This window comes from Panthera uncia, assembly GCF_023721935.1.
Source record: "Panthera uncia isolate 11264 chromosome A1 unlocalized genomic scaffold, Puncia_PCG_1.0 HiC_scaffold_17, whole genome shotgun sequence".
Lineage (NCBI taxonomy): Eukaryota > Metazoa > Chordata > Mammalia > Carnivora > Felidae > Panthera > Panthera uncia.
This window is the reverse complement of record NW_026057577.1, coordinates 44,504,424-44,530,624: the sequence shown is the minus strand read 5'-3', so window position 1 is coordinate 44,530,624 and position 26,201 is coordinate 44,504,424. Positions and strand designations below refer to the sequence as shown.

The 26,201-nt window shown below is 38.5% G+C and overlaps 1 protein-coding gene across 1 annotated transcript in view; it reads left to right on the top strand.

The window, feature by feature from the left end:
• The window catches only part of ELOVL7 (ELOVL fatty acid elongase 7), a 74,920-nt gene that overhangs the window by 22,663 nt on the left and 26,056 nt on the right, over positions 1 to 26,201 (top strand). Inside the window, exon 2 of the mRNA XM_049648561.1 lies at positions 23,194 to 23,291. Coding sequence (XP_049504518.1) covers positions 23,228 to 23,291 — 64 coding nt within the window. The 5' untranslated portion in view covers positions 23,194 to 23,227. The remainder of the gene's footprint in view (positions 1 to 23,193; positions 23,292 to 26,201) is intronic.

Below are 26,201 nucleotides of genomic sequence, written 5' to 3'. Positions count from 1 at the left end.
GTAATTTAAAATTCATATGTATCAATCATGTGCTAAATTCCTAAGTGTACTGGTTAGGTTTTGAAACATTAAAGTGTCACAACTTGCAGAGAAGCTGAAATGTCATTGTATATTTTCCTAAGAGCTACCTGTTGAGACAGCTGGGGCCAGCCCTCTTTCAAAATCCTGTTATGGTTTCTGGAATTGTGTTTGTGGTGTTGTGGGTTGTACTAGGGTACAGGTAAATAACCTTCAGGTTTGCATCTTAGTTTACTGTTCCCAGTCTGTAAAGGTAAAGCCTTTACCCAATGTATTGCCTAAGGTTAACCATGCCATTGATTAATACTTACAAAACCTTTTATTCTTTATTATTTAAAAAAAAATTTTTTTTAACTTATTTCTGAGATAGAGACACACAGAATCTAAAGCAGGCTCCAGGCTCCGAGCTGTCAGCACTGAGCCCGACGCGGGGCTTGAACCCACGAACTGTGAGATCATGACTTGAGCCAAAGTCAGACGCTCAACAGACTGAGCTACCCAGGCACCCCATTACTTACAAAACCTTTTAGATGGACTATATTGTCCTCATTTAGTAAATAGGAAATAGAGATTCAGAAAGATTAAAAATTGCCCCAGACCTCAGGTCTTAGATAAGGTTGGCAGAGCTCAGACAGGTTCTCACCTTGCGATTGGTATTATTACACAGTATTCCAGGACATGCCTCAGATCTGCTCGAGATACCTCTTCACTCCATTGATCTGAGATAAAAACTACTGTGACTTCTGGGCTAGGACATAACTCTCCTATTCCATCTCTGCTTTAGCAAACCTGAAGGCTTTCCGCATTTTTAGCTCCTGTTTTTCAGTGCAAAGTTTAGGCAAAAACATGATTTTTCCAAGGTTTTTCTGACTTTAGTCTGAAGAATGCTAAAGGAAAAATACAATACTCATTTGCCTATATAGTTTTCTGAATTTAAAGAGTAGATTTAGATAATTCTTAAATTCTTTCCCAGCTCTATGATTCTAGATACATGTTCTTTATCTTGCTAGTATTTTTCATAGTTTTATGTTCTCGTATAGTGGGGAGTGAACAAAGCATTTAAAGAATGAAAAGTATTTTCTGTGGGTTATTTAGAGGGGAAACATGTTAGAATTCTTTAATCCAATTAGAAATCACGTTCTTTTAGGAGAAGTCATATAGGCTGGTTATTGTATTATATAAAAGTTCTCTTAATTTTAGTTCATTACATTAGCTTGCTGGCATATATTTATTTTTTTAAAATATTTTAATGTTTATTTATTTTTGAGAGTGGGGGGAGGGGCCGAGAGAGAAGGGGACAGAGGATCTGAAGTGGGGTGTGCTCAGTCAGCAGCAAGCATTATGCAGAGCTTGAACTCAAACTGTGAGATCAAGACCTGATTCAACGGAGACGAAGTCGGGCACTTAACCAACTGAGCCATCCAGGTGTCTGCCCCAGCAGCATATATTTAAAGGCCACTACTTAAAATTCTGTATGTGCTTTGGGTCTAAGGCTATCACTTCACACAGGTCCTCTCATTTCCTTTTAGCTGCAGTGTAGTCTGTGTGGTGCTCTTCACGAGATCAGAGTTTTAGGAGAAGTAAAGCTTCCGGCTCTGAACTTTCCACTTACTGTTAAGAAGTATTGCTATGGCAAAGTAAATTCTTCCAGATAATTTTGCCCACTTCTCTTTGAAGCTGTGTCTGGGGTCTCCATGAACAGCCCTCAAACTGGCCACCTTGGAGATCTAGATTCATAAGTCATTTGGTGTGTTTGGAGGGGGAGAAATACATTCTTAGGGTCTAAGTGAGTTAATGGAAGGCCAGCCACACTCAGGAAACTGATTCATAAACTAGAATCCCCCCAGTCATTCATTTATAATTGGTTATATCTGTAGACAAAGCAAAGACTGAGCAAAGTTGCAAGTAGGTAATTCTGCTTAGCAGATCCAGGTCTAGGTGAGAAAATTGGTAAAATGAAAGCAAAAAGAGCTTGACTAATCCTGTTCTCTCTAGAGATCGATCATTCTGTCTTTTAAAACCTTCATTTACAACACCTTTCTGAGCAGTGCTAGAAAATTCTGGTGACTAACTTTGTTTTTGAGATTTTATTTAAAAAAAAAATTTTTTTTAACATTTATTTATTTTTGAGACAGAGTGAGAGAGCATGAACGGAGGAGGGGCAGAGAGAGAGGGAGACACAGAATATGAAACAGGCTCCAGGTTCTGAGAAGTCAGCACAGAGCCCGACGTGGGGCTCGAACTCACGGACCGCGAGATCATGACCTGAGCCGAAGTCAGACGCTTAACCAACTGAGCCACCCAGGCGCCCCTGTTTTTGAGATTTTAAAGGGACTTCTTCCTCAGTTTGCATTCAGTTTCATATCACTTTCTATAATTTTAAAAGAACTATCACAGTCTACTAAGTTTACTCACCACATAAATTTTAAATGGTTTCTTTTATATGAAGGGTAGCATCTAATTGTTAACAATAGGCAGGCTGGCTTTGTTTCCTCATCTATCGGTGGACAGACCTCTTCATGCAAAGACTTTCAGCTCTGTGTTAACCTATCTGTGAGGGTGGGTGGTTGACACTTCTAGATTTTGTTACTGAATTTGGAGATTTGTCCCAGTGGAGGACTTAAGCTTTCTTTCCTTGAGTCTACCTTTATCCTTTTTGACACTTTTCCATATGGTGGACTGGGGAGATTAGCAGTAAGGAGAACTACAAGCCATCTCAGGTGTAAAAGTCTCAGCTTGATTAGATTGTGTTAACTTTCTCTTATTAGAAATCCCCAAGTTACATTTCTGCAGGATACACCAGCCTCGCTCCTACTTACCCTTTCAGTGATCAGCTCAGACATGACTTCCTCCAGGAAGACTTTCTTCATCTCTGTCCATGATTCAAGCTCTAGACTGGAGTAAGTGCCCTCTCCTAAAAGCAATCTAGGCTCATTGCTCTTGTAAAGCATATGTTATATTACTGTGTACTTGTATATGAACTCCAAGAGGGCAAGAACTCTGTCTAGTCTACATTTTAAAAATAGCTTCATTGAGATATAATTCATGTACCACACAATCCACGCATTCAAAGTATACAATTTAGTGGTTGTCTGGTCCACTCTTGAATCTCCAGCATAGGGCCAACTTTGGGGTTAACAAATGTTGGTTGATTGGCTAAGTCTTTTTTGCCATCTTGCCTCTCTTACCACCCTCCACACTAGAAGGCTGCATGCTCTAGTAGATGAACACAGACTAGAGTCCTGTTGAATTTTGAACAGCTGCCCTGCAGCATAATAACTGTGTGCTAAGGAACAAGTTATTTAACTTCTCTGGGCTTCAGTTTACTTCTCTGTGACATAGAAGATAATGATATGTCTTTCATAGTGTTGCTATGAGGATTAACTAGATCATATAAATGAAATACCTAGAGTAATACTTGACACAGAGCCCTGGATGGGTGGGCACTCTTGTTATTCCCTTGGGTAACTTGGGTAGGAACTGGCTGTCCCTTGCCTCAGGAAATAGAGGCAGCATCTGATTTCAGATCTGCCTGGTTGTGCTGCCTGTGTTAAGTTAGATCAGCTCCCTTTGTTTCTTCAAGAAACCTCCCTCCACACAAGATCTGTTAATACCTCTTCACTTTTTGAGCAATAATCCAAGACTTCTGAGGTTTGATGAGAAAGCTGATTGTCATCTGTGGTTCTGTTTCTTACTCATGAATTCCTACTTTATTTTTTAAAGTTTATTTCTTTATTTTGAGAGAGCACGAGTGAGCAGGAGAGGGGCAGAGAGAGAGAAGGAGGTGGGGGGAAAGAGAATCCCAAGCAGGCTCCATGCTGTGTTGTCAGTGCAGAACCCAATGTGGGTTTTGATTCCATGAACTATGGAAACATGACCTGAAGCAAAATCAAGAGTTGGACACTTAACCTACTAAGCCACCCAGGTGCTGCCTCATGAATTCCTACTTAAGCTTTAACCACCTGTTTCACATATTTGCTTGCATCTTTTAACTCATTATTAAAATGGTATTCTTTCCAAGAGTCCCACCTTAAAACTTAAATCAAGATAGCTTTTGGGGATGCCTGGGTGGCTCAGTAGGTTGAGTGTCCAACTCTTGATTTCGGCTCAGGTCATCATCCCATGGTCATGGGATTGAGCTTCACGTCAGGCTGCTTAAGATTCTCTCTCTCACTCACTCACTCACTCACTCACTCTCACCTCCCTCTTCTGCCCCTCTGCCCCTCTCCCCTAAGTGCGTTCTCTGTCTAAAATAAAAATTAAAAAAAAAAAAAGATTTTTAATTGCAAAATCTGTGTCTCCCTCAATCTCTGCTCCAGGTTGGGCCGGGTTGATTTGGGCAAGGGAGAAAAGTCTTTCCGACCTTTGTCCAAGAGAAGGTCTGCTTTGCTTAGTGCAGCCTGTTGCTGCCTTGCTTTTGAACCTCTTGGCTAATTTATGAAAGCAGAGGAACTGCTTTCATCTGAGGCACACAGTGGCAAAGTTCCCATGGCAGGAAGTGTTCATACAAATCTCATCCATAGTGATTACAAGAGAAATGGTATTTTGTTATACTTGTTGGTGCTTTCTTGTGATACTGTGATTGAGTCAGTGTTTTTATTTGAGAGCTAATGCTCTAAGACAAATGTGACACACTCGCTCTTAGGGATCTTTATTATTCAGCTGCAATCTGCCTGTCCAGTTGAGCTGCTGCTTCCCCTTCTTATAAATCCTCATGTGCTACAACTGGGTCTGTGAACAAGCACCGCTTGAAGTTTGCAAGTCCCCAGTTTATGTAAGTAGAAAAAGTGTGATGGGAAGAAAACCAAACAGTTGGTGACTTTGGGTGTGGGGAGGGGTGGGGAGGGACAGGTGGGAGATAAAAGAAAAAAATGGGAAAAAAAGAGGTTTTTAATATCAAAGAGTAGAAGAGAGTGATGGGAAGTAAAGTTGAAAGGGGAGAGTGGAGTCAGATAATGGAGCTAAGAACTTGGGCCTAAAGTGATTTATAATAGGGCATCCTGGGGGAGAAGAAGGTAAAAGTGATATGTTAGGGTGATTTTTTTTCTGGTAATAATATTAGCCATAAGCAGGAATTTAAAGGAAATAAGAGTGTAGGCAGGAGTTTTCCAGGCTTAGTTGCAGTAATATAGGTGTGCAGTGGGGTTCTAGTTGTTAGTAGTGAGAATGATGGAGAAAGTTTTCATCTAAGAAAACTCAGAGAATTTGTAACAGCTCACAGGTTAGAGGCAAAAAAGCAGAGTCAAAGATGATTGTAATGTTTTGGATCAGAAGAAAAGTCAAGCCACTAACATCGGTGTTGGGTAAAGAAGCCAGTTGGTGGAAGGAGTTGGGCAAGTTAAGTTCCTTTTGAGATTAGTTAGGTTTTGTGTGGCAGTGGAATGTCCAAGTTACAGTGTTTATTGGCAGTTGGGAATGGTCGAGTCTGGCATAGGTACAAGATTGGGGTTCAGAGTATAGATCTGGGAGTTGTTACTATAATAGTAGGAGCAAGTAGATGCAAAGACAAAAAAAATTACTGGTACATATTGAGGGGAGAAACCCCCAGTGCGGGAGTATGAAGAAGAAACCCAGCAGAATAAAGCGATTAAGAGCTTACAGATGGAAAGAGATGAGGCCAGTTAGAAGAATGCTACGTTCTGAAAGCCAAAGTCAGGGCTTCACCAACAAGTCTTTCTTAAAGGGCTTCTCTATTCCTGTATTTTTTGATTCATCTCTATATTGACTTGATTTTGTCATCATAAAGTTTTTTCAAGAAAGCTGATGGATATTATATACCCTGAGTTCTTCCATTCTTGAGGAGGTATTTCTGCTGCCTTTGTACTTGAGCAAGATCTTAGTTAGGTATAATATTCCTGGGTTATACTTTGTTTCTTTAAAAATGTTGTGTTAATTCACTTACCATTGAATTTTGCTTTAGAAAAGTGTGATGCAGCCTAAGTTTCTTCTCTCTTATATGTAATTTACTTTTGGAGGGATTTTAAAATCTTTTAAATTTATATTCAGTAAATTAACTCTTTTTACGTTCAGTAAATTCACTGTGTTTTGCTTGATAGTTCTACGAGTTTTGACTCATAGAATCATGTAACCACCATCAGAGTTAAGATACAGGTATTTCCATCACCCTAAAACATTTCTTTGTACGGTGCTTTGTAATCAACCCTTCTTCCAAACTCCATACCCTGGTAACCGCTGATATGGTCTGTATTTATAGCTTTGCTTTATTCAGAATGTTGTAAATGGAATCATATAGTATATAGTTTTTTGAGTCTGGCATACTTCACTTAGCATAATCATATTTGAGATTCGTCTATGTTGTAAATATCACTAGTCCCTTTGCTTTTTTTGCTGAGTAGCCTTTCATTGAAAGGATATACCACAGTTTGTTTATCCATTTATTAATTGAGGAACTTGGGTTGTTTACAGTTTGGGGTGATTATGAATAAAGTCACTATAGATATTTGTATATAGGTTTTTGTGTGAATATTTTCTAGATATATTTAATTTACCTTCTGTAAAGATTCTTCCTCCACATAAGATCATATTCTGATGTACTAGGTGTTTGCACTTCAGCATATGAATTTTGAGGGGATACAATTCAATGCATAACACTTGAGTATTTTCTCAAACCACAAATTTTGTCTGCTACATGCCAGACATTAGTCTAGGCACTGGGAATACAAAGATAATGAAGCTCAGTTTCTTCCTTTATGATTAATGGAAAGATAAGAATTAATAACAGGCATCTGCAATACTATGCAATAAGTACTGTCAAGATGAGACAGATTATTATGAGAACACCTCCGTGAGACCTAACCCTGACTGATTAAATCAGGGATTACATCAGAGGAAATGGTGTTTATGCTGGATCCTTCCCAATAGGATACACTAGTTGCCTAATTGTTCTTCCTACTTCCAAACCACACCCTCAGTTACCCAGCCCTGGACTCTACCACCCAGTTAATCTTTCCAAGCACCACTTTGGTTAGGACATTCCCTGGTTGAGAAACCTCTAATGATTCTCCATTGTCAACAGAACTAACTACTCAAGAATTCTTTATCCTGACTTTTGGTGCCTTCACAATCAATACCACCATTGGAATCTACCTTTCCTGTTTTGGTATTTATTTTGTTAATTTCCTTAATTCTATGCACTAACAAAAAAGACTAACAAACATTTTTGAAACACACGAGGAGCTTTTCTATAATTTCATACAAAGGCAGGATTTGTTTTGTTTTCTACTATATCACTGGCACCTACAATGGTGAATATTGGTTGATATATATATGCACCCAACATATGAGCACCAAAATATATACAGCAAATATTAACAGACCAAAAGAGAGAAAATGATAGCAATACAATAATAGTAGGGGATTTTAACATCCTACTTCATCAATGGATAGATTAGACAGAAAATTATTAAGGAAATATCAGCTTTAAATGACACTTAGACCAGGTGGACTTAATAGATATATGCGGAGCATTCCATCCAAAAGCAGCAGAATTTACATTCTTCTCATGTATATATGGAATATTTCCAGGATATATCATATGGTAGGCCACAAAATAAGTCTCAGTAAATTCTAGAAGATTGAAATCATATCAAGCATCTTTTCTGACCACAATGGTATGAAACTTGAAGTCAGTTATTAGAAGAAAACAGGACAACTACAAATACACAGAGATGAAACAACATGTTACTGAACAATTACTAAGTGATAGAAGAAATCAAAGAAATAAAAAAAAACAAAACAAAACACCTAGAATGAAAACAAAAATACAACCTACCAAAATCTATGGGACACAGCCAAAGCACTTCTATGAGGGAAGTCTATAGTGATACAGGTCTACCTCAGGAAACAAGAAAATCTCAAACAACTTAACTTTATACTGAAAGGAAATAGAAAAAGAACAGATGAACTCCAGAGTTAGTAGAAGGAAGGAAATGATAAAGATCAGAGTGGAAATAAATGAAATAGAGACTAAAAAGGCAAAAAAGGTCAATGGAACTAAGAGTTGGTTCTTTGAAAAGATAAACAAAATTGACAAACTTTTAACTAGATTCACCAAGAAGAGATTGTGCAAATTAGTCAGAAATGAAAAAGAAGTCACAACTCATACCATAGAAATACAAAGGACCATGAGAGACTATTATGAATGATATATACCACCAAATCGGACAGCCTAGAAGAGATAAATTCCTAGACATTTACAAGCTTCCAAGACTGAATCAAGGAGAAATAGAAAATCTTAATAGACTAATTGCTAGTAAGGATATTGAATCAATAACCAGAAACCTTGAAATAGACAAAAGTCCAGGACCAGACACCTTCACTGGTGAATTCTACCAAACATTCAAAGAAGACTTAATACATATCCTTCTCTAACTCTTCCAGAAAATTGAAAAGGAGGGAAAGCTTCCAACCTTATTTCACAAGGCCAGCATTACCCTGATACCCAAGCGAGACATGGATATTATAGGTTAATATCCCTTATAAACCTAGATGCAAAAATTGTCAGTAAAATATTAGCAAACTAAATTCAACAATACATTAAAATAATCATACACTATGATCAAGTGGAATTTATTACAAGGATGAAAAGATGGTTCAACATCCACAAGTCAGTCAATGCAATACACCATATTAACAAAATGAAAAGTAAAAATTATATGATCATTTCCATAGATAGATAAAAAGCATTTGACAAAATTCAACATCCAATTATGATAAAAACTCTTAATGAAGTGAGTATAGAGAGAACATAACTTAACATCTAAAAGCTATATATTAAAAACCCATAGCTAATATCATACTTAACAGTGACTAGCTGAAGGCTTTTCCTTTAAGTAACAAGACGAGGATGCTTACTATACCCACTTTATTCAACATAGTATTGAAAGTCCTAGCCACATCAACTAGTCAAGAAAAATAAATAAAAAGTATCCAAATTGGAAAGGAAGAAGTAAAATTGCCACTCTTTGCAGATGACATGATACTTATGTATAGAAAACCCCAAAGACTCAACCAAAAATCTGTTATAACTAATAAATAAAATTCAGTAAAATTGCAGGATACAAAATTAACATGCAAAAATCTGTTGCATTTCTATACACTGATAATAAAGTATCAGAAAGAGAAATCAAGAAAATGATACAATTATAATCGCATCAAAAAAAAATGTCAATAAATTTGACCAAGGAGGTGAAAGACCTGTAAACTAAAAAGTGTAAGACATTGATGAAAGAAATTGAAACAGATACAATTAAATGGAAAGATAGCATATGTTCATGGATTGGAAGAATTTACATTGCCAAACTGTCTTATGATCCAAAGCAATCTAGGGATTCAGTGCAATCACTATCAAAATTCCAATGACATTTTTCACAAAACTAGAGCAAATAATTATATTTGTATGGAACCACAAAAGACCCTGAATAGCCAAAACAATGCAGAAAGAACAAAGCCAGAGGTACCACACTGCCTGATTACAAACTATTCTACAAAGCTATAGTATTCAAAACTGTATGGTATTGGCATAAAAACAGACACAAGGATCAACAAGGCAGAATAGAGAGCCCAGAAATAAATCCACATATACATGGTCAAAGGAGCCAAGGATATATGATGGGGAAAGGACTGTGTCTTCAATTAATGGTGTTGGGAAAACTGGATAGCTGCATGCAAAAGAATGAAACTGGACCACTGTCTTACACCATATAGAAAAATCAATTCAAAATGGTTTAAAGACTTGAATGTAAGACTTAAAACCAAAATCCTCCTAGAAGAAAACATATAGGCAAAAGCTCCTTGACATTAGTCTTAACAATGTTTGCTTTGGATCTGACTCCAAAGACAAGGGAAGCAAAAGCAAAAGTAAACAAATAGGACTACATCAAACCAAAGAGCTTCTGCAGAGTAAAGGAAACTATCAACAAAATGAAAAGGCAACCCACCGAATGGGAGAAGATATTTGCAAATGATATATCTGATTAGAGATTAATATACAAAATGTGTAAAGAACTCATACAACTCAGTGAAAAAAAAAAAAGGAACAGTCCAATTAAAAAATGGGCAGAGGATCTGAATAGACATTTTTCCAAAGAAGACACACAGATGACCAACAGATACAAGAAAAGATACTCAACATTACTAATCATCAAGAAAATGCGATATAAGGGGCGCCTGGGTGGCACAGTCGGTTAAGCGTCCGACTTCAGCCAGGTCACGATCTCGCGGTCCGTGAGTTCGAGCCCCGCGTCAGGCTCTGGGCTGATGGCTCAGAGCCTGGAGCCTGTTTCCGATTCTCTGTCTCCCTCTCTCTCTGACCCTCCCCCGTTCATGCTCTGTCTCTCTCTGTCCCAAAAATAAAATAAAAAAATAAATTAAAAAAAAAATAAAAAAAAAGAAAAGAAAATTCGATATAAAACCACAGTGAGATATCACCTTACATCTATCAGAACGGTTATCATCAAAAAGACAAGAAATAACAAGTTTTGGCCTGGATGTGAAGAAAAGGAAACCCTTGAGTAAATTGGTTCAGCCACTGTTGAAAACAGTATAGAGGTTCCTCAAAAAATTAAAAATAGAACTACAAAATGATCCAACAATTCTACTGGGTATTGATCTGAAGAAAACAAAAACACTAATTCAAAAAGATAGATGTTGATTGCTGCATTATTTGTCACTCTGTTGGACATCAAAGACTAATATAATATCATATGTCAGTGATACCACAATAAATAAAAATCATATTCAGTAAAAACAGCTGAGATACGGAAAAAGAAGACGTGGTGTGTGTGTGTGTGTGTGTGTGTGTGTGTGTGTGTGTGTGAGTGTAGCTTGAGAGTATTATTCTAAGTGAAGTAAGTCAGGCACAGAAAAACAAATACTGCATGATATCACTTATATGTGGAATCTAAAATACAAAACAAAACGCAGACTTAAAGGTACAGAAAAAAGATTGGTCACTGCCAGAGGGGAGGGGGATTGGGCGTGTGAAATGGGTGAAGGCTATTAAGAGGTACAAACTTTGTTTATAAAATAAGTCACAGGGATGTAATGTAGAGCATGGGGAATAGAGTCAATAGCATTGTATTAACTTTGTAAGGTGACTGGTAGTAACTAGATTTATCGTGGAAACTATTACACAACTATTATACAAATGTCAAGTCACTGTGTTGTACACCTGCAATAAATATAATATTGTATGTCAATTATACTTTAATAAATAAAAATCAATCATCTCCAGCAAAAGTAATAAAAGCGATAATACTAAGTAAATAAATGAATGAATTTTCCCTTGGAGGGCTCTCTGCTTGCAATGCATGTCTGTCTTCTCTCCCAGATGCACACGTTTTTGCTTATTGAAATCTTATTCTTAAAGCCCAGCTCGTGTATCCTCCCCTCCATTATACCTTTCTTCCTGGTAACATGTGCCAGAAGTGAACCTTCATTCCTAAAAGCTGTAGTACTCTCTGTGAACTATTTGTGTGACCCTGTGTTCTGCTTTGCATTTTGGATATCTGTGTAGGCATTTATTTTTCCTGTCAAATTGAAAGTCGTTTGAATTGAGGGACCATATTTTAAAAATAATATTGTATCCTGCTCAGCACTTCCTTGCAGAGCAATAAATGCTCAAAAAATACCTTGTGTTTGAAGAGAAAATGAATGGGAGGAGTATTACATTCATTGGAAGAAAAGTGGAGAAGGCCTAAGTGAGGGGATCTTTGGTTTGGCCCCCTTGCTTTGCCATTTATTTATTTATTTAGAGCATTTAAAAAAATTTTTTTAATGTTTATTTGAGAGAGAGAGACAGACAGGCAGACAGACAGAATGTGAGCAGGGGAGGGGCAGAGAGAGAGGGAGACACAGAATCTGAAGCAGGCTTCAGGCCCTCAGCTGTCAGCACAGAGCCCAATGTGGGGCTCGAACCCATGAACTGTGAGATTATGACCTGAGCTGAAGTTGGATGCTTAACCAACTGAGCCACCCAGGCACCCTGAGCTTACAGCATTTTAAAATTCATCCAGCAGATATTTATTGAGCACCTATTTTACTCAGGGCATTGTTCTAGGATTTAGGTTACAAGTAGGAATTGAACTGTCCTGGAGGTATACCTCACTTCTGACAGAGAAGCAAGTCCTATTCGTCCTGGTGGTCACTTTCATCTGTACAATTTTTCAGATGCTTTTCTCAGACTTACCACATTTCCTGGAATCTTTCCATGAGTTGAGGAAGTCCAAGGGCAGGGTTCCTGTCTTCCTCGTCCTGCTCCCTACTGCATTGGACTGTGTTTTATACCTGCTAATGATTTAAGCAGGCCCTTATTTACCCTAAATGTTCTCTGAGTCTTCTCTAAACTTGCTTCATGTTTCCAGTGTTAAATGCTGAAGTGGGATCAAAGTCTTGGCAAGGATACTGATTGCTCTGCTAAGAGTAGCAGTAAGCATAATAAATAGCATGTTTAGCATTGCGCTGTGTTTACATGACTTGTTTCCTCGTAGAGCCTCTTGCTTGTTTCTAGGAGTCCTTCATTTCTAACAAGTTGTTGTATTAACATGTTGAAGTTGTTGAATGAACATCTCAACAAGTTTGTCTGCTTCTCTGCTCAAACTTATGAGTACTGATAATGTTGCAGAGCTCAAGCCAAACAGAAATGTAATCTTAATTAGTCTGGTGGGTCATGCATATATAGTGTTATATTTTCCAGAGCCCTCTGATATTAAGGAAAAGTGAAGAAGTGAAAGTCAATGAAAGAGTGGAATAGTAAGGAATGGAGTAGATGGCACAGATACTTGTTTTGAAGTCCTGCTTGACGTGGAAATGACAATTCTTAAATCTGATTGAAGGCCAGTCCTGAGTCTATCCTATAGAGAGAATGTTAATATGCACCCCCATGTCATGGGTACTGGAGGGGAGAAGTGCTCATTTTATTTAAATTTGTGTATACCAGCCAGAAAAATGTCAGTTTGTGGAAGTGGTGTAGCATTTCCAAGTTTTTGGAATTTGTGTTTTATGTCTTGTGTTTATGAATTTATAATGTACCACCTATATCATCAAAGAGACTGTGGCACAAGATAATTCTAAATAAATATATTGAAAGTCTAGAAAGTCTCAGATGCTGCAAAACATGCTTAATGCTTAACTTACTAACCATGTCTTAATTAAACACACACAAAAGTCAAGATTAGTTTATCCTGAGCACATATCACCAGGACACGCAGCACTTAGGTGGATAGTCTCACTGTCAAGAGCTTCAGTTCATATTGGAAATGTCACTACAGAGGAATCGCTTTCAGCCACAGTTTCAGCAGACATCGTTTCTCAAAGCTAACCCCCTTTCTTCTTTGTGGAGAAACCACTCTTCTCTCATTTCAGGCTCCTCCTTCCTCTCCGAAGCCATGTGCTTCCCCATGTCCCTGTGGGGTTGCGGTACCAGGTACCCTAAAGAAACCCCTGCAGTCCCAATCCTTTCTCAATGCATGGCTTAGATGTTGGCAGGTGGTGCAGTCCTGGGAAGGGACATTTAAAGAACTTCTGGGGAGCACTGGGAAGGGTTTTGGAGCTCCTGAAAAAGAGACACATTGGAAGAGACCCTTTGGTCTCCGTGAAGGTGTAGGAGAACATAATTGGAATGACTGCCACCATCTTTTTCCACAAAAATGACAAAACAGAAATTAATCAACCCAGAAGACATTTCCCTATCTTTAGACCTCTTTTTCTGTAACTTACCCTCTTACTGTTTAAGCCACTTTGAGCATTCTCTTGCAGACAGAAACTTTTTTCGTGATCCTATAACATTTCTACTTGCAAAACAGAAAGCTAGGTGGTTTAGTTCCTGTATTTGATATTTTTGGTCACTTTTGTTTGCCTAAAAGACAAGGCTTATATTCTAATTTTCTGTAATTTACTAAAACCTAAGATGTGGCAATGATTTTCTCTTTGGCACATGTTTGGGAGCTTCAAGCTTATTTTGCTTTCAGAATATGAGGCTACTTTCTTTATATCTTGGGTGTATGTGCTGATTAAGAGATCTCCCACATTTCACATCTCTTATGGATGTTTTGCATCACTAGAGAAAACATTCCAGTATTGATTGCGTCTCCTGTTGCTGCCCTTCTTGACCCAGATATCTTATCATATCCTGGTCACGTTCATGAACTGAATCCTCTGTCACAAATTTTATGCTCTTGCCTTATGTTGTGGACGTTGTCGTGTCTGACATTGGTTTATGCAGCATTAAGAAAGGTTCCCAAACCTGGCCCATCACCATAATCTCCCCATATATACTAACTGAATCCAGATCTCTCTCCATGTAATTCTCATTATCAACCAGGTCTGGCAACCACCTATATAAGGGATATAGAAAGGGAAAAACTTGTAATGACTTCATTCTATACCTAAAGTAAGTGTTTCCAAACCTCAACTGACAAAGACAGCTATGTAAGAAGGAAATTTTATTTGTATCTTAATTTTTATTTTTTAATACAGCTTTCTTTATTCTTTTGGGTGTCAGGAACCTATTTCAAGCAACCCTAAATACGACCACCGCTCTCTGTACCCCTCAGCAAGTTAGAACGAGCTTATGTGATACCAAGTTACTTGGAAGGAGGAGCCCTTTAGTCCTCAGTGTCCTTTGTCTACATTGACATCCCACGAGATACTGGGGTCCCATTGAGTCTCTGGCCACTTGTCCCTGCAGGTCTGTGTTGTTGCTAGCGCATGACAACTTCATTTTCTACAGCTCTTGTGCTGTTCTTCTGGGTCTGTCGAGGGTGCTCAGAAATGTTTATGCTGCTCCTGCTCCACTCCAGAGTAAGAGAAGCTCTCTATGCCTTCCAAGGCCCCATCAACCACCTGTTCCCTCTCTACGTGGGCACCTGAACCTGACCACTCCTGCTCTCGGTTCCCGAAATCCTACCTGGCACCTTGCCAGGGTTCCTTGACCTTCTCGTTGAGATCTGCACTAAATGCTTTCTCTCCAACTCTTCCTCAGTCAAGCCTGAAGCATGCTCTTCTGTGCTAGGAGGCTTGGAAACCCCAGATGTTTCCTCTTCAATCTCTGTTTATGTCCTTTGGTTCTTCTGTATTGGCTAAGTGCCTCCGCCTCAGTAACTCAAAAGCTAGGATGAAACTTTCTGTCCTTTTGCTTCCTGCTGTTCTCTTTCACTCCCAAGACGGATTATACAACATAGTTATTCAATAGACATGGCAAAAAAGTGGGGGGAGTGATAAAGGAAATCCCAAAGAAAAACATAAGTGTGTGTGTGTGTGCGCGCGTGTGCACGTGCATGCGTGTAACATTAAAATGAAATGCAAAATCCTGTATGGTAGGTGTGTCAAACGTATTTTTACTTCTATAGTGTGTGTGTTAATTAACAATATTGAAAATCTGTCATTTGAAATCATTTTTCACTGAGTCTATTTCACATTCTAAATTTACTTTTAATTGAAGTTCATAGTAGATGATAGAGAACAAGGATTTGAACTAATAGCTGGAAAGTACACATAGAAATGAGTGTTTCCTGTAAAACAGCCAACTCAGGCTACTATACATTTATTCCACTAATTTTTATTTTGAAATTGTCTTCATGTTACAAACCTATAAGTTGAAAATGTTAGTAGTAAATTATGATTAAAGCTACTCCATTGCCCCCTTTCCCACCCCACTTATTAAGGTGGAGTTCAGCTTCATCCATTTACCTTCAGAACCATTCTTAAGTTCTGATTGGTTATGAACTTGATTTTTCTGAAGTAGTAGGCAAAGATTTTTCTCCTTAAAGTCATTTACATGAAATTCTGAAAAACTCGGACATCAGTTTGTAAAGAAAAGTTCAAAAATTGTTTTGAATGGCAGCATCACTGAAATAAATGTATTGTTGCTAAAGTGGTAATTCTGAAGCAAACTACTATTATTTGGATGAATCATTGTTTTGTTGGTAGTTTAATTCAAATCAGTGATTCTCAGGGTGCCTGGGTGGCTCAGTCAGTTAAGCATCTGACTTCCGCTCAGATCATGATCTTACAGTTCATGAGTTTGAGCCCCACATAGGGCTCTGTGCTGACAGCTCAGAGACTGGAGCCTGCATTGGATTCTGTGTCTCCCTCTCTCTCTCCCCCTCCCCCGCTGTGGGAGTTCTCTCTCTCTCTCTCTCTCTCTCTCTCTCTCTCTCTCAAAAGTAAATAAACAACAAAATAAGTAAAGTAGTGGTTCTTAACTGGGGATTGGCAATTTGGCAAGTCCTGGAAACATTTTGGTTGTCTCAACTGGGAAGGAGGTGTTCCTGGCATGGGAATGCCATGGTTGGTGCTAAATATCCTGCAGTGCCCAGGACAGCTTCCCACCGCTAAGAATTGTCTATCCCCAAATGTTAGTACAACCAAGGTTGAGAAACCCAGGTTTAAACAAACAAATTATTATTTTACAGTCATTTCTCACATTTTAATATGCTTAAAAGTTTCTGATCCCCTTCCTCCAGCCTCAGTCTTACTAAACTGTTGGGATGGAGCAGACTCAGGCACCCTTCTGTCCAGCACTGAGACTCACAACCTCTTTAAGGAAGGCTTTCTTTCTGCTTACATACAGAGGATAGGGGTGGGGTGGGGGAACTGGATCCAGGGAGGAAACAGATGGGGAGGGGAATACACAGGAAACACAGATTAGTATCTAGGTGGAAGTTTCCCTAGCAGTCTTTGAATTCTTCACGAGATTTTTGCTTCTTATCTCAGCATTTTTTCTTCCTAAGATAACAGGAGCAGAGACTGCATGTGAACTCTGGTTTTCCAGAGTCATTACTCAGAGAGAGGCTGTGTGACACTTTCACCCAAAGACCGTTAAGTGCCGCATGTGCTGAGATCCTGATGCCACCTGGTTCTGATTCACTGCAGAACTTCCCCTGTCCCCTTCTAATGAGTGGGGCTTGAGTGCCTTTTCCTTTTGCTTTCCAGGCTGGCTCTGCTCTCCTCCCTTGTAACACTGGCTGCCTTTGAAGCCATGTTTCCCTCACCAGTTCTCCAATGAGCAATTATGATTTCTATGGAATAACTTGATTTGCCCTGTCCCTCTCTCCTCCCTGCTTTGTACAGAGGTGAAGTTTCAAACCTCCTCAGTATGAGGCCAGATGTGGCTTTCCACAGGAAGGTCAGCTATTTTGTTGTTTACCCTACTGTCCTCATTTCCATCATAGATCCCATCTGTATGCTGGTACCTTACTATATCTCCTTTTGTGTCTTCAAGCAGCATGTGTGGCTAGCCAGATCTCTTCTTGCAGGTTTGTCCCTGATGGTCTAATTTCGAAAGCAAAGATTATTGGGAAGGCCAGAACCTCCCAAACATCCAAGAGAAATGGAAAACCATAAGGCCTTGTTTATGGATCTTAGACACACCTTAGGAAAGCCATATGCTGACTCTGCCACTCCTTTCCCTCAGAGAAGGTGTCCCCTACATATTTTACAGGGTTTGGCTAAATCTCTACATGGGAGAGTTTACCTGGAAATGGTGGACCATGGTTTTAGATTTCTGGACTCCTGATAGGTACTTCCTATCACAGGCAGCTCTATGGTCCCATTCTCATCTGGGTGAATTCCACCAAGAAGTTCTGTCAGATGAGTTCTGCCTTATGATTGAGCCAAATGTATGAGGTGATCAGATACCTCAAGCATCCCCTCTTGGTTCTGGTGTTATATTCATGCTGCACTGACATAAGCAGCTTGTGGCTTCAGATAGTCTCCAGGTAAGCTGCTGGAGGGAAGGGTCTTCTGTTGGCAGCAGCCACATTTCTCACATTTGAACTTGACATTTTTTTTTTTTAACATTTATTTTTGAGAGAGAGAGAGAGAGACAGAGCATGAGCCAAGAAGGGGCAGAGAGAGAGGGTGACACAGAATCTGAAGCAGGCTCCAGGCTCTGAGCTGTCAGCACAGAGCCCAATGCGGGGCTCGAACCCATGAACCGCGAGATCATGACCTGAGCTGAAGTCGGACGCCCCATCAACTGAGCCACCCAGGCGCCCTCAACTTGACATCTTTAATGGAGGCCTTAAGAAGCTAGTCTGGGTAGTTTCAAGTCCCTTCTTTACCAAATACCCCAGTCACCATGTGATACTGTCAAAAACAAGGAGTGGAATTCATGGGTCGGTGGTAGGCAGTGGTATTCCAGCACCAGTCCTCCATCAACAAGTTCCTGTTTCCTACCATATAATTTTGAGGCCTTTGGGGGTGGGCCTCTCCTATATCCCTTGTCTCTTCCACCCTTACTGGTGGCATGGTCACTTGTGTACCATTTATGAGCTTTAAGTCTCTGCTTCACCTACATGAGAACCTTAATTTTTGTGGCATCACTAGCCCTGAAATACTATGCCATTGAGCATTTTATTTTTATTTAAAAAATTTTTTTAATGTTTATTTTTGAGAGAGAGAGAGAGAGAGAGAGAACGTGCAAGTGGGGGAGGGGCAGAGAGAGGGAGACACAGAAGCTGAAGGAGCTCCAGGCTCTGAGCTGTCAGCCCAGAGCCTGATGTGGAGCTCGAACCCATGAACTGAAAGATCATGACCTGAGCTGATGTTGGATGCTTAACTGAGCCACCCAGGTACCCCTGTTTTATTTTTATTTTAGAGAGTGAATGGGGGAGGGGGAAGAGGGAGAGAGAATCTTAAGCAGGCTCTATGCTCAGCATAGAGCCCCATATAGGGCTGGGTCCCACAACCCTGGAATCATGACCTGAGCCGAAATCAAGAGTTGGATGCTCAACTGAATGAGCCACTCAGGCGCCCCAACTGAGCATTTTAAATTGGTTATTAAGGTCTCAGTTATGCTGTCAGCTATAAGATACCTCTGTACCTTCACCACCTAGAGTAAGTTTCTTCTCATCTCTATGTTGTTGTCCAACAATCAAGTGTCATGCTAAATCATAGTATGGTTAGGGGTAGTGGGGAGAGATGCCTGAGTCTAGTCTAGGAGTAGCACTATATCTTTTGCAGGACAACCTAGGCTGCCCCAAATTCAGTTGTTAACAGTTTTCTAGACCAGTCCCTACAATGTAATATTGGCATCCAGTCTATCACTGTCCAGCTTAGAAGATTCTCAGCTGCTTCTTGTCACTTCGAGCAAGCGAAAAGATCAGGTTTTCTTTTCATGCCCTATCCTTACACAATTTTGCACATCCCTTATCTGCTGGTGGGCCCACTTGTTGGATGTCAAGTTACCTACAAGGAAAGGATCAGTGAGCGGGTCCACACTCCAAGAATTTGGGCTAATGGATCCCTTTCTTACCCCACCAGTCTCCTCCATCTACTACCTGTTTGGAGAAAACATCTGCTTCTGCTGCTCCTTCCCATCTACTGTGAGTTGGTTCTCTGAGTACCTTCCTCATCTCCCTTCATCTCAGTCTTATGTAGTGTTTGGGATTAGAGAAACCAGCTCTGTTTACTGCCTGTGAATATTTCTGACCTGCCTCAGTCTAGCTTCTTGAGTTTTTGTGCTTCAGTGAGAGGAGAGGAGAATATCCTGTGTAGAATCAGTGAGGAAAAAAAAAAAAGAGGAGGAAGGAATTGCACAGAAAACAGAAATGTAACCTCACCATATGCCATATATATAATTAGAATCTTTTACTCTGGTTTTGAGTAATTTAGACAGCATCATTTGGGCACTTAATCATGAGAATAATAGCTTGAGGTCTGTTTTATCGGTGGTTAAGGTGGACAGGCAGGTAGCTTTTAGCATGATCCGATACACTCTTACCAAAACAGTTGGAAAACATCAAGGGAAGAAGCATTATAATCTGTGACATACCAGCTTTTAAAATGAAAGTAGTAGAGTTTTCTCTAGATTTATCGTATAAAATGACATTCAACTCTAATAGATAGTGAGTTTGGCCAGATAAGGGACAACTTATCTCTGCAAGCAATGATGTCTGACTTTGATTAAATGTTCATTCTTTATCAGATTCTGTGCTCTAAACTTAACAAAAAGGCATAATCTCGTATGGTCCTCAAAACTAACTCTGAGTTAGTTTATCTTGGCAGGTTGTAGAATCACCATATTACAGATTAGGACATTGAGCCTTCAGTTTGCCCAGAATCACACAGCTATTAAGTGGTGGGATTCAAACCAAGCCTTTTGTGACCCTAGAGCCCCTGCTCCTGGCCCCACATCATACCTTCATTATGGAAACGATCCATAGGAAAGCAAGAGTCCAGGCTGACTCCAGCAAGACTCTGGCATCACCACAGCCAATCTTGAGTCTGAATTCAGCTCAAGGAGACAGAATGTGTCAAAGCCAGGCTGAGATACTTCCCTGAACTTGGAGAGATCCTCTGGAGGGGACGAACCCTTGAGGAAGTAAGATAAAAATCTCTCTTTGGTGTATATGTGCATTTGTGTGTGGATGTTTAAGTAGTAATGTCCCAGCAAAGATATGGCTGATCCTATTCTTTTTTTTTTCCTTTAAAATATTTCAATTCTTTATTTTTGCATAAGTAATATATTAACATTAGTTTAAAACTACAGTATGAGATCTACCTACTATCCCTGCACCCCAGTTTGTACCATTCCCTTACCCATGGATATCTTTTTACAGTCTGTTTTGTGCTAAAATAAATAAATGCAAACTTGTATTCTCATTCCTTCCTTCCTTTTTAATGTAAAAGTTAGTCATTTAAAAATTATGTACCTTCCTTTGCTTTTTTTCACATAGACATTTATCTTGGATATCTTTCCATATCAGTACATGGAGCACTTCCTCATTCTTACTTACAATAGCATAATATTTCATGGTTTAGATGCATTATGATTTATTAACCAGTCTGCTTTTAATAGACACTTGGCTTGTTTCTAGTCTTTTGCTGTTACTAACTGATGCAATGAATAACTTTGAATATATGTCATTCTGTACATGTGCATGTGTATCTGTAGGATGAGTTTCTAGGAGTAGCATTGCTAGGATAAAAGATACACATTTATAGTTAGTGCCAAATTGCCATTACTAAGGGTTATGCTCATTTGCACTCCGACCAGCACTGTATGAGTTTGCCACAGTCCTGTCAACACATTTTTGGATTTTGGCCAATCTGATTGATAAAAATGTTTGGACTTTGGTCCATCCACTATAATAAAATATTGTAGATTTCTTATCTGATTAAAATTAAACGAGTTTTCATATGTTTAAGAGCCATTTGTATTTCTTTTCCAATGAAATTTGCCCATGTTTTTCTTGACTTCTAGGTCTTTTTCTTATCAATTTCTTGGAACTCTTTATTAAGGAGAGTAGCATTTGTGTATGAACTGGACATATTTTTTTCCTGTTGGCCATTTTTTACTTTTTACTTTTTTCCTCTTGATTTTCATGTGGCTAAATTTGTTAGTCTTCTCTTATATCTTTTGGATTTTAAGTCAAAGTTAGAAACTCCTTTCCCACTCCAAGGTGAGAAAAGTGTTCTTTTTTTGCCATCTAGTACTTTCATGGTTCTGTTTTTCTTATTTAAATCTTTGATCTACTTGGAGTTTATCTTGGTTTATAGTATAATGTTTGGACTCAGTTTTTTTCTAGATGGCCATCTAGTTCTATCACACCATTTTAAAAAATGGTTTTATTTATTTTTGAGAAAGAGGGAGAGAGAGACAGAGAGCATGAGCAGCGGAGGGGCAGAGAGAGAGACACACACACAGAATCTGAAGCAGGCTTTAGGCTGGGAGCTGTCAGCACAGAGCCTGATGTGGGGCTTGAACTTGTGAACTGCGAGATTAGACCTGAACCGAAGTCGGACGCTTAACCCACTCATCCACCCAGGTGGTCTTATCACACCATTTTTTGAAGAACTGCTGGCAATTCAGTGCCCATTGGTTTGAGATGCTACCATTATCATATACCATATGTCTTAAAATATATTTATATATTTTGTATTTGTAATATATTTGTCTATATATTTATATATTTTGTGTATATATGTATATATATATTCTAAAATGGATTTATTTCAGAATGCTAGAAGAAAGTTTGAATTTTCCTGTTGCAGGCATAAAGGATTTCTTTTTTTATCATGATAAAATTTACATAATGTAAAATTTACCATTTTAACCATTTTTAAGTGTAAAGTTCAGTGGCATTAAGTACAGTTACATTGTTGTGCAACTGTCACCACCATCCATCTCCAGAGCTATTTTATTTTCCCACTTTATGACTTTGAATCAAATACACTGTTCATTTGATAACACACCATCCACTTGTAAGATGTATGCTAATTATAGAGAAGTTAAAATGTGGGAAAGTGTACATCTGAGTATTTACAAAATACCGTTCTAAATTCTTAACGGTATTTGATGTATTCTTGGATGTTGTGCTCTGTTCCATTGGTTTGCTTCTTCATGTGCCAGTGTCACACTTTAATTATTAAAGATTTAGAATATCTTTTAATACATAATAGAGCTAGTTTCCCATCACTTATCCCTTTCTTTTTTCTTTTCTTTTCTTTTCTTTTCTTTTCTTTTCTTTTCTTCTCTTTCTCTTTCTTTCTTTCTTTCTTTCTTTCTTTCTTTCTCCCTTCCTTCCTTCCTTCCTTCCTTCCTTCCTTCCTTCCTTCCTTCCTTTCCAGAAGACTTTTTTCCCAACTATTCTTATCTTTCTGTCAAGATAAAGGAGGCAGCTTTTCCTTGGTTGTTGTGGATCTTCTTTCCTTCCTCTTTCTACCTGTATTCCACTTAAATTGTAAAGACTTGCATATAGAAGACCTTATTATGCCTGAACATCAGCTGTAAGTTTTGGATCAGAGTAGCTTCTCTGAAGGTTTGTATATCTTCTTGACTTTCTTCTACTAGGTTTTTATTTCAGAATTGCCATGGGAGGTACAGTCCTTTTCTGATCTGTGTGGTTTCAATAAAAGGGAGATACGCTTATGAAAGTTCTTAGAATCATTTACTCCTTTTATGTCTTTTACCTAGAATGTCAGCCTTTTTCAGCAAAGTAAGCATTGTTCTTATAATGGTGAAAAATCTTAAATGTTTGCCACTGTATCAGGGTTTAATGTGATTCACTAATGCATTTACCCTCAGTACAAGTTTGTTTTTTTGCCAAGTATTCCTATTAAATATTTAGCATTTATAATATTGTTATATTAGAATTTGGCTTTATTTGCATTTATAGATCATAAACTCATTTCTCTTTTATTTTACTGAAGAACCCATTGTAAGAGCCAGTAAATCCTGTGGAAAATGGCCTTCAGTGATCTTACTTCGAGGACTGTGCGTCTTTATGATAATTGGATCAAAGATGCTGGTAAGTAACCAAATTTCCTACTTAAGGAACATCTTTCCTTTTCATATCAGATTCCTATATTTCATAGGATTTTAGTGAAACAGAATGAGAGACTACAACTTAATACTCCCTTGTAGACGCTTCAGATATTGATTTTTATTACTAGTTAATGAAACGGAAGTGTCACTGTTCTCATTACAAATATGTACAAAGAGCTACACAAATGTTTATTTATAATAACGTTTATAACAATGAAAATAGCTTTAATATTCAGTGAAAGAAATTGGTTAATAAATGATGGTACATTCCAACTCAGTAATCATTAAAACTGATTTTTGAGGCACAGTGCTCTTAGCTTGATTCTGCCCTAATGCTCCTAAGGGAAATAGCACTTAATGCCATTAATGATAAATCTTGAATGGGAGGGCCTGCACCCTCAGGGATGTATCAGAAAGGGCAGGGAATTTTCATAGGGCAATCTCTGAGTAATACTGAAGTGTCTGCCTTCTTATTTTGCACATTTTAAAAAATAAAAATCAATGTTCCAGAAGAACGTTTAGTGCCAATTCAAGTTTAAATATGTTAAATGAAAAACAGGTTATAAAACATCAGTACATTTCTTTTGTGAGAACACTTGTTTCTGTGTGATGGGATTATGGGTAGTTTCTATTTACTTATCTACGTTTTATTTATTTATTTTTAAAGTTTATTTATTTTGAGAGAGACAGAGTGGGAGAGGGACAGAGAGAGAGGGAAATAGAATCCCAAGCAGGCTCCCCGCGCTGCCAGTGCAGAGCCTGATGCAGGGCTTGAACTCACAAAACTGCAAGATCATGACCTGAGTTGAAACCGAAAGTCGGATGCTTAACCAACTGAGCCACCCAGATACCCCTACTTATCTATGTTTTATACCGCACAAATGTGTGTTGCTTTTATAACCATCACAAAGCATTTAAAAAATATAACAAAGGCAAAACAACTTTTAAGTAAACAAGCAATCGGAGTGTGGTAGAGCTGAGTTGGACCTAGGCTTCTTCAAAGAACTAACTCCTCACATTAGAATGTAAGACACTGAAGCTCAGAGATATGACCTTCCTGAGACTGTGGTTAGTTGTTGGCAGAAAAGACTAGAGCTTTTGTTTTCTGATTTTGATTGGTATTCTGGTATTTCACATTTGAATTATTTTACACGTATTCACCACCATCACTACTTTAGATTAGTTCTTCCTTATCCAGAAATCACATGTTCACCAAATGCAGGAAGAAAAAGTGTGACCTCTTGGCATTTAGCGCAAGTGGAATTATTTTCTAATTCATGCGGATTTCAGCAAAGATACACTGTCTCATGGTTGCCATCTTTCTCAGGAGACTGCTAAAGACCAATTTTATTTCACTAAAAAAGGTCTCAACAGATTTGCCCTTGAAGAACGCCAAGGGTTTTTTTAGTATCCTATAAATAGAGCAGCTTCAATCTGGCAGGGGGATGGAGAATGATTATTTCCATATTTCTCCATTTTTTTCTTTAGTTTTTCAGTGAATATAATGATTTTGAGAACACACAGATTTCTTGAGAGGTTATGCTTCTCTGAAAATTTACAGTAGTTCTCATACATTCAGTATTTAAGTTCTAATTTTTTGTCTCGTTCTAATGGCTTTCACTTTTATTTGTTTTATATTTTTAAAAATATTAATATTTTCATTGCTTTTCAAAATAAAGGTGTACCTTGCTACCCAAAATCTCATGATTTGAACTTGGGAGCCAAATAGATTTGGGTATATTTTTTGAAATGGACCCATCTGGAAGCACAAGTTTCTTGCTATCCAAGTCTTGCTATTCACTATACCAAATGCAAGAGCTCAAGAGATTCAGATAATCAATATCCTAACTCAAGAGCCAAATCAATTTAGATAATGACTAATACCTGTATACTGCTAGAAGTATAAAATGTTTTTAAATGAACTGCTTCTGAATTCCACTTCCACTTTTATCCATGGAATGACTCTTTTTTTTTTTTTTTTTAATGTTTATTTTTGAGACAGAGAGAGACAGAGCATGAACAGGGGAGGGTCGGGGAGAGAGGGAAACACAGAATCCAAAGCAGGCTCCAGGCTCTGAGCTGTCATCACAGAACCCGACGCGGGGCTCGAACTCACGGACCGTGAGATCATGACCTGAGCCGAAGTCGGCTGACCTGAGCCGAAGCTCAACCGACTGAGCCACCCAGGCTCCCCGGAATGACTCTTTTTTATTAGGAATACTTACATTGAAAAGCTGAGTAATATGAGAATAAAGGATATGAGTAATATGTAATAATAAAGTAATATGAAAATGAAGAATGATAAAGGGCTGGAAGTGGTTAGGGAGAGAGGAGAGAGGATTTAGGGATGTATAATGAGAAGACCTAGATTTAAGTTCTACTTCAATGGACAGGCTAGGTGGTCTTGAACAAATGATTGTCTGTGTTAAATAGATGTTTCTTTTTTAGCAAAACAGAGGTGAGAATGGTACCTATGAGCTACCAGACAATATACATGAAAGTGCTCTGTTACTTAGGAAGTATCTCAGCATAAATGGTGGTGGTGTTACAGATGACGGAAAGACTACTTTCCTCTGAAAATACTTTTAATGTAGCATATGCTTTTTTCAAATATCTCTTCCAATTTTTTTAACTCAGGGACTAGAGGGTTAAAATGTTTTGTGTTAGATTTACAACTTTGTGAGAACACTATCAGGTGTAACAGGAGAGGTTTTTGCTTCTGCTTAGTGTGATATTGATCTCAGAGAGCCATTAGAAATCACTCCTGGCCATCTCAGTCCAGTTTTACTTTGCTTGCCCTGGGAAGGTCTGAACCCATGATCAAGGGCCAAGAATTTCAAATGTATTCTTGGCATTGGCCCTATTCCTGAGTAGCATTCGGGAAACCTACTGT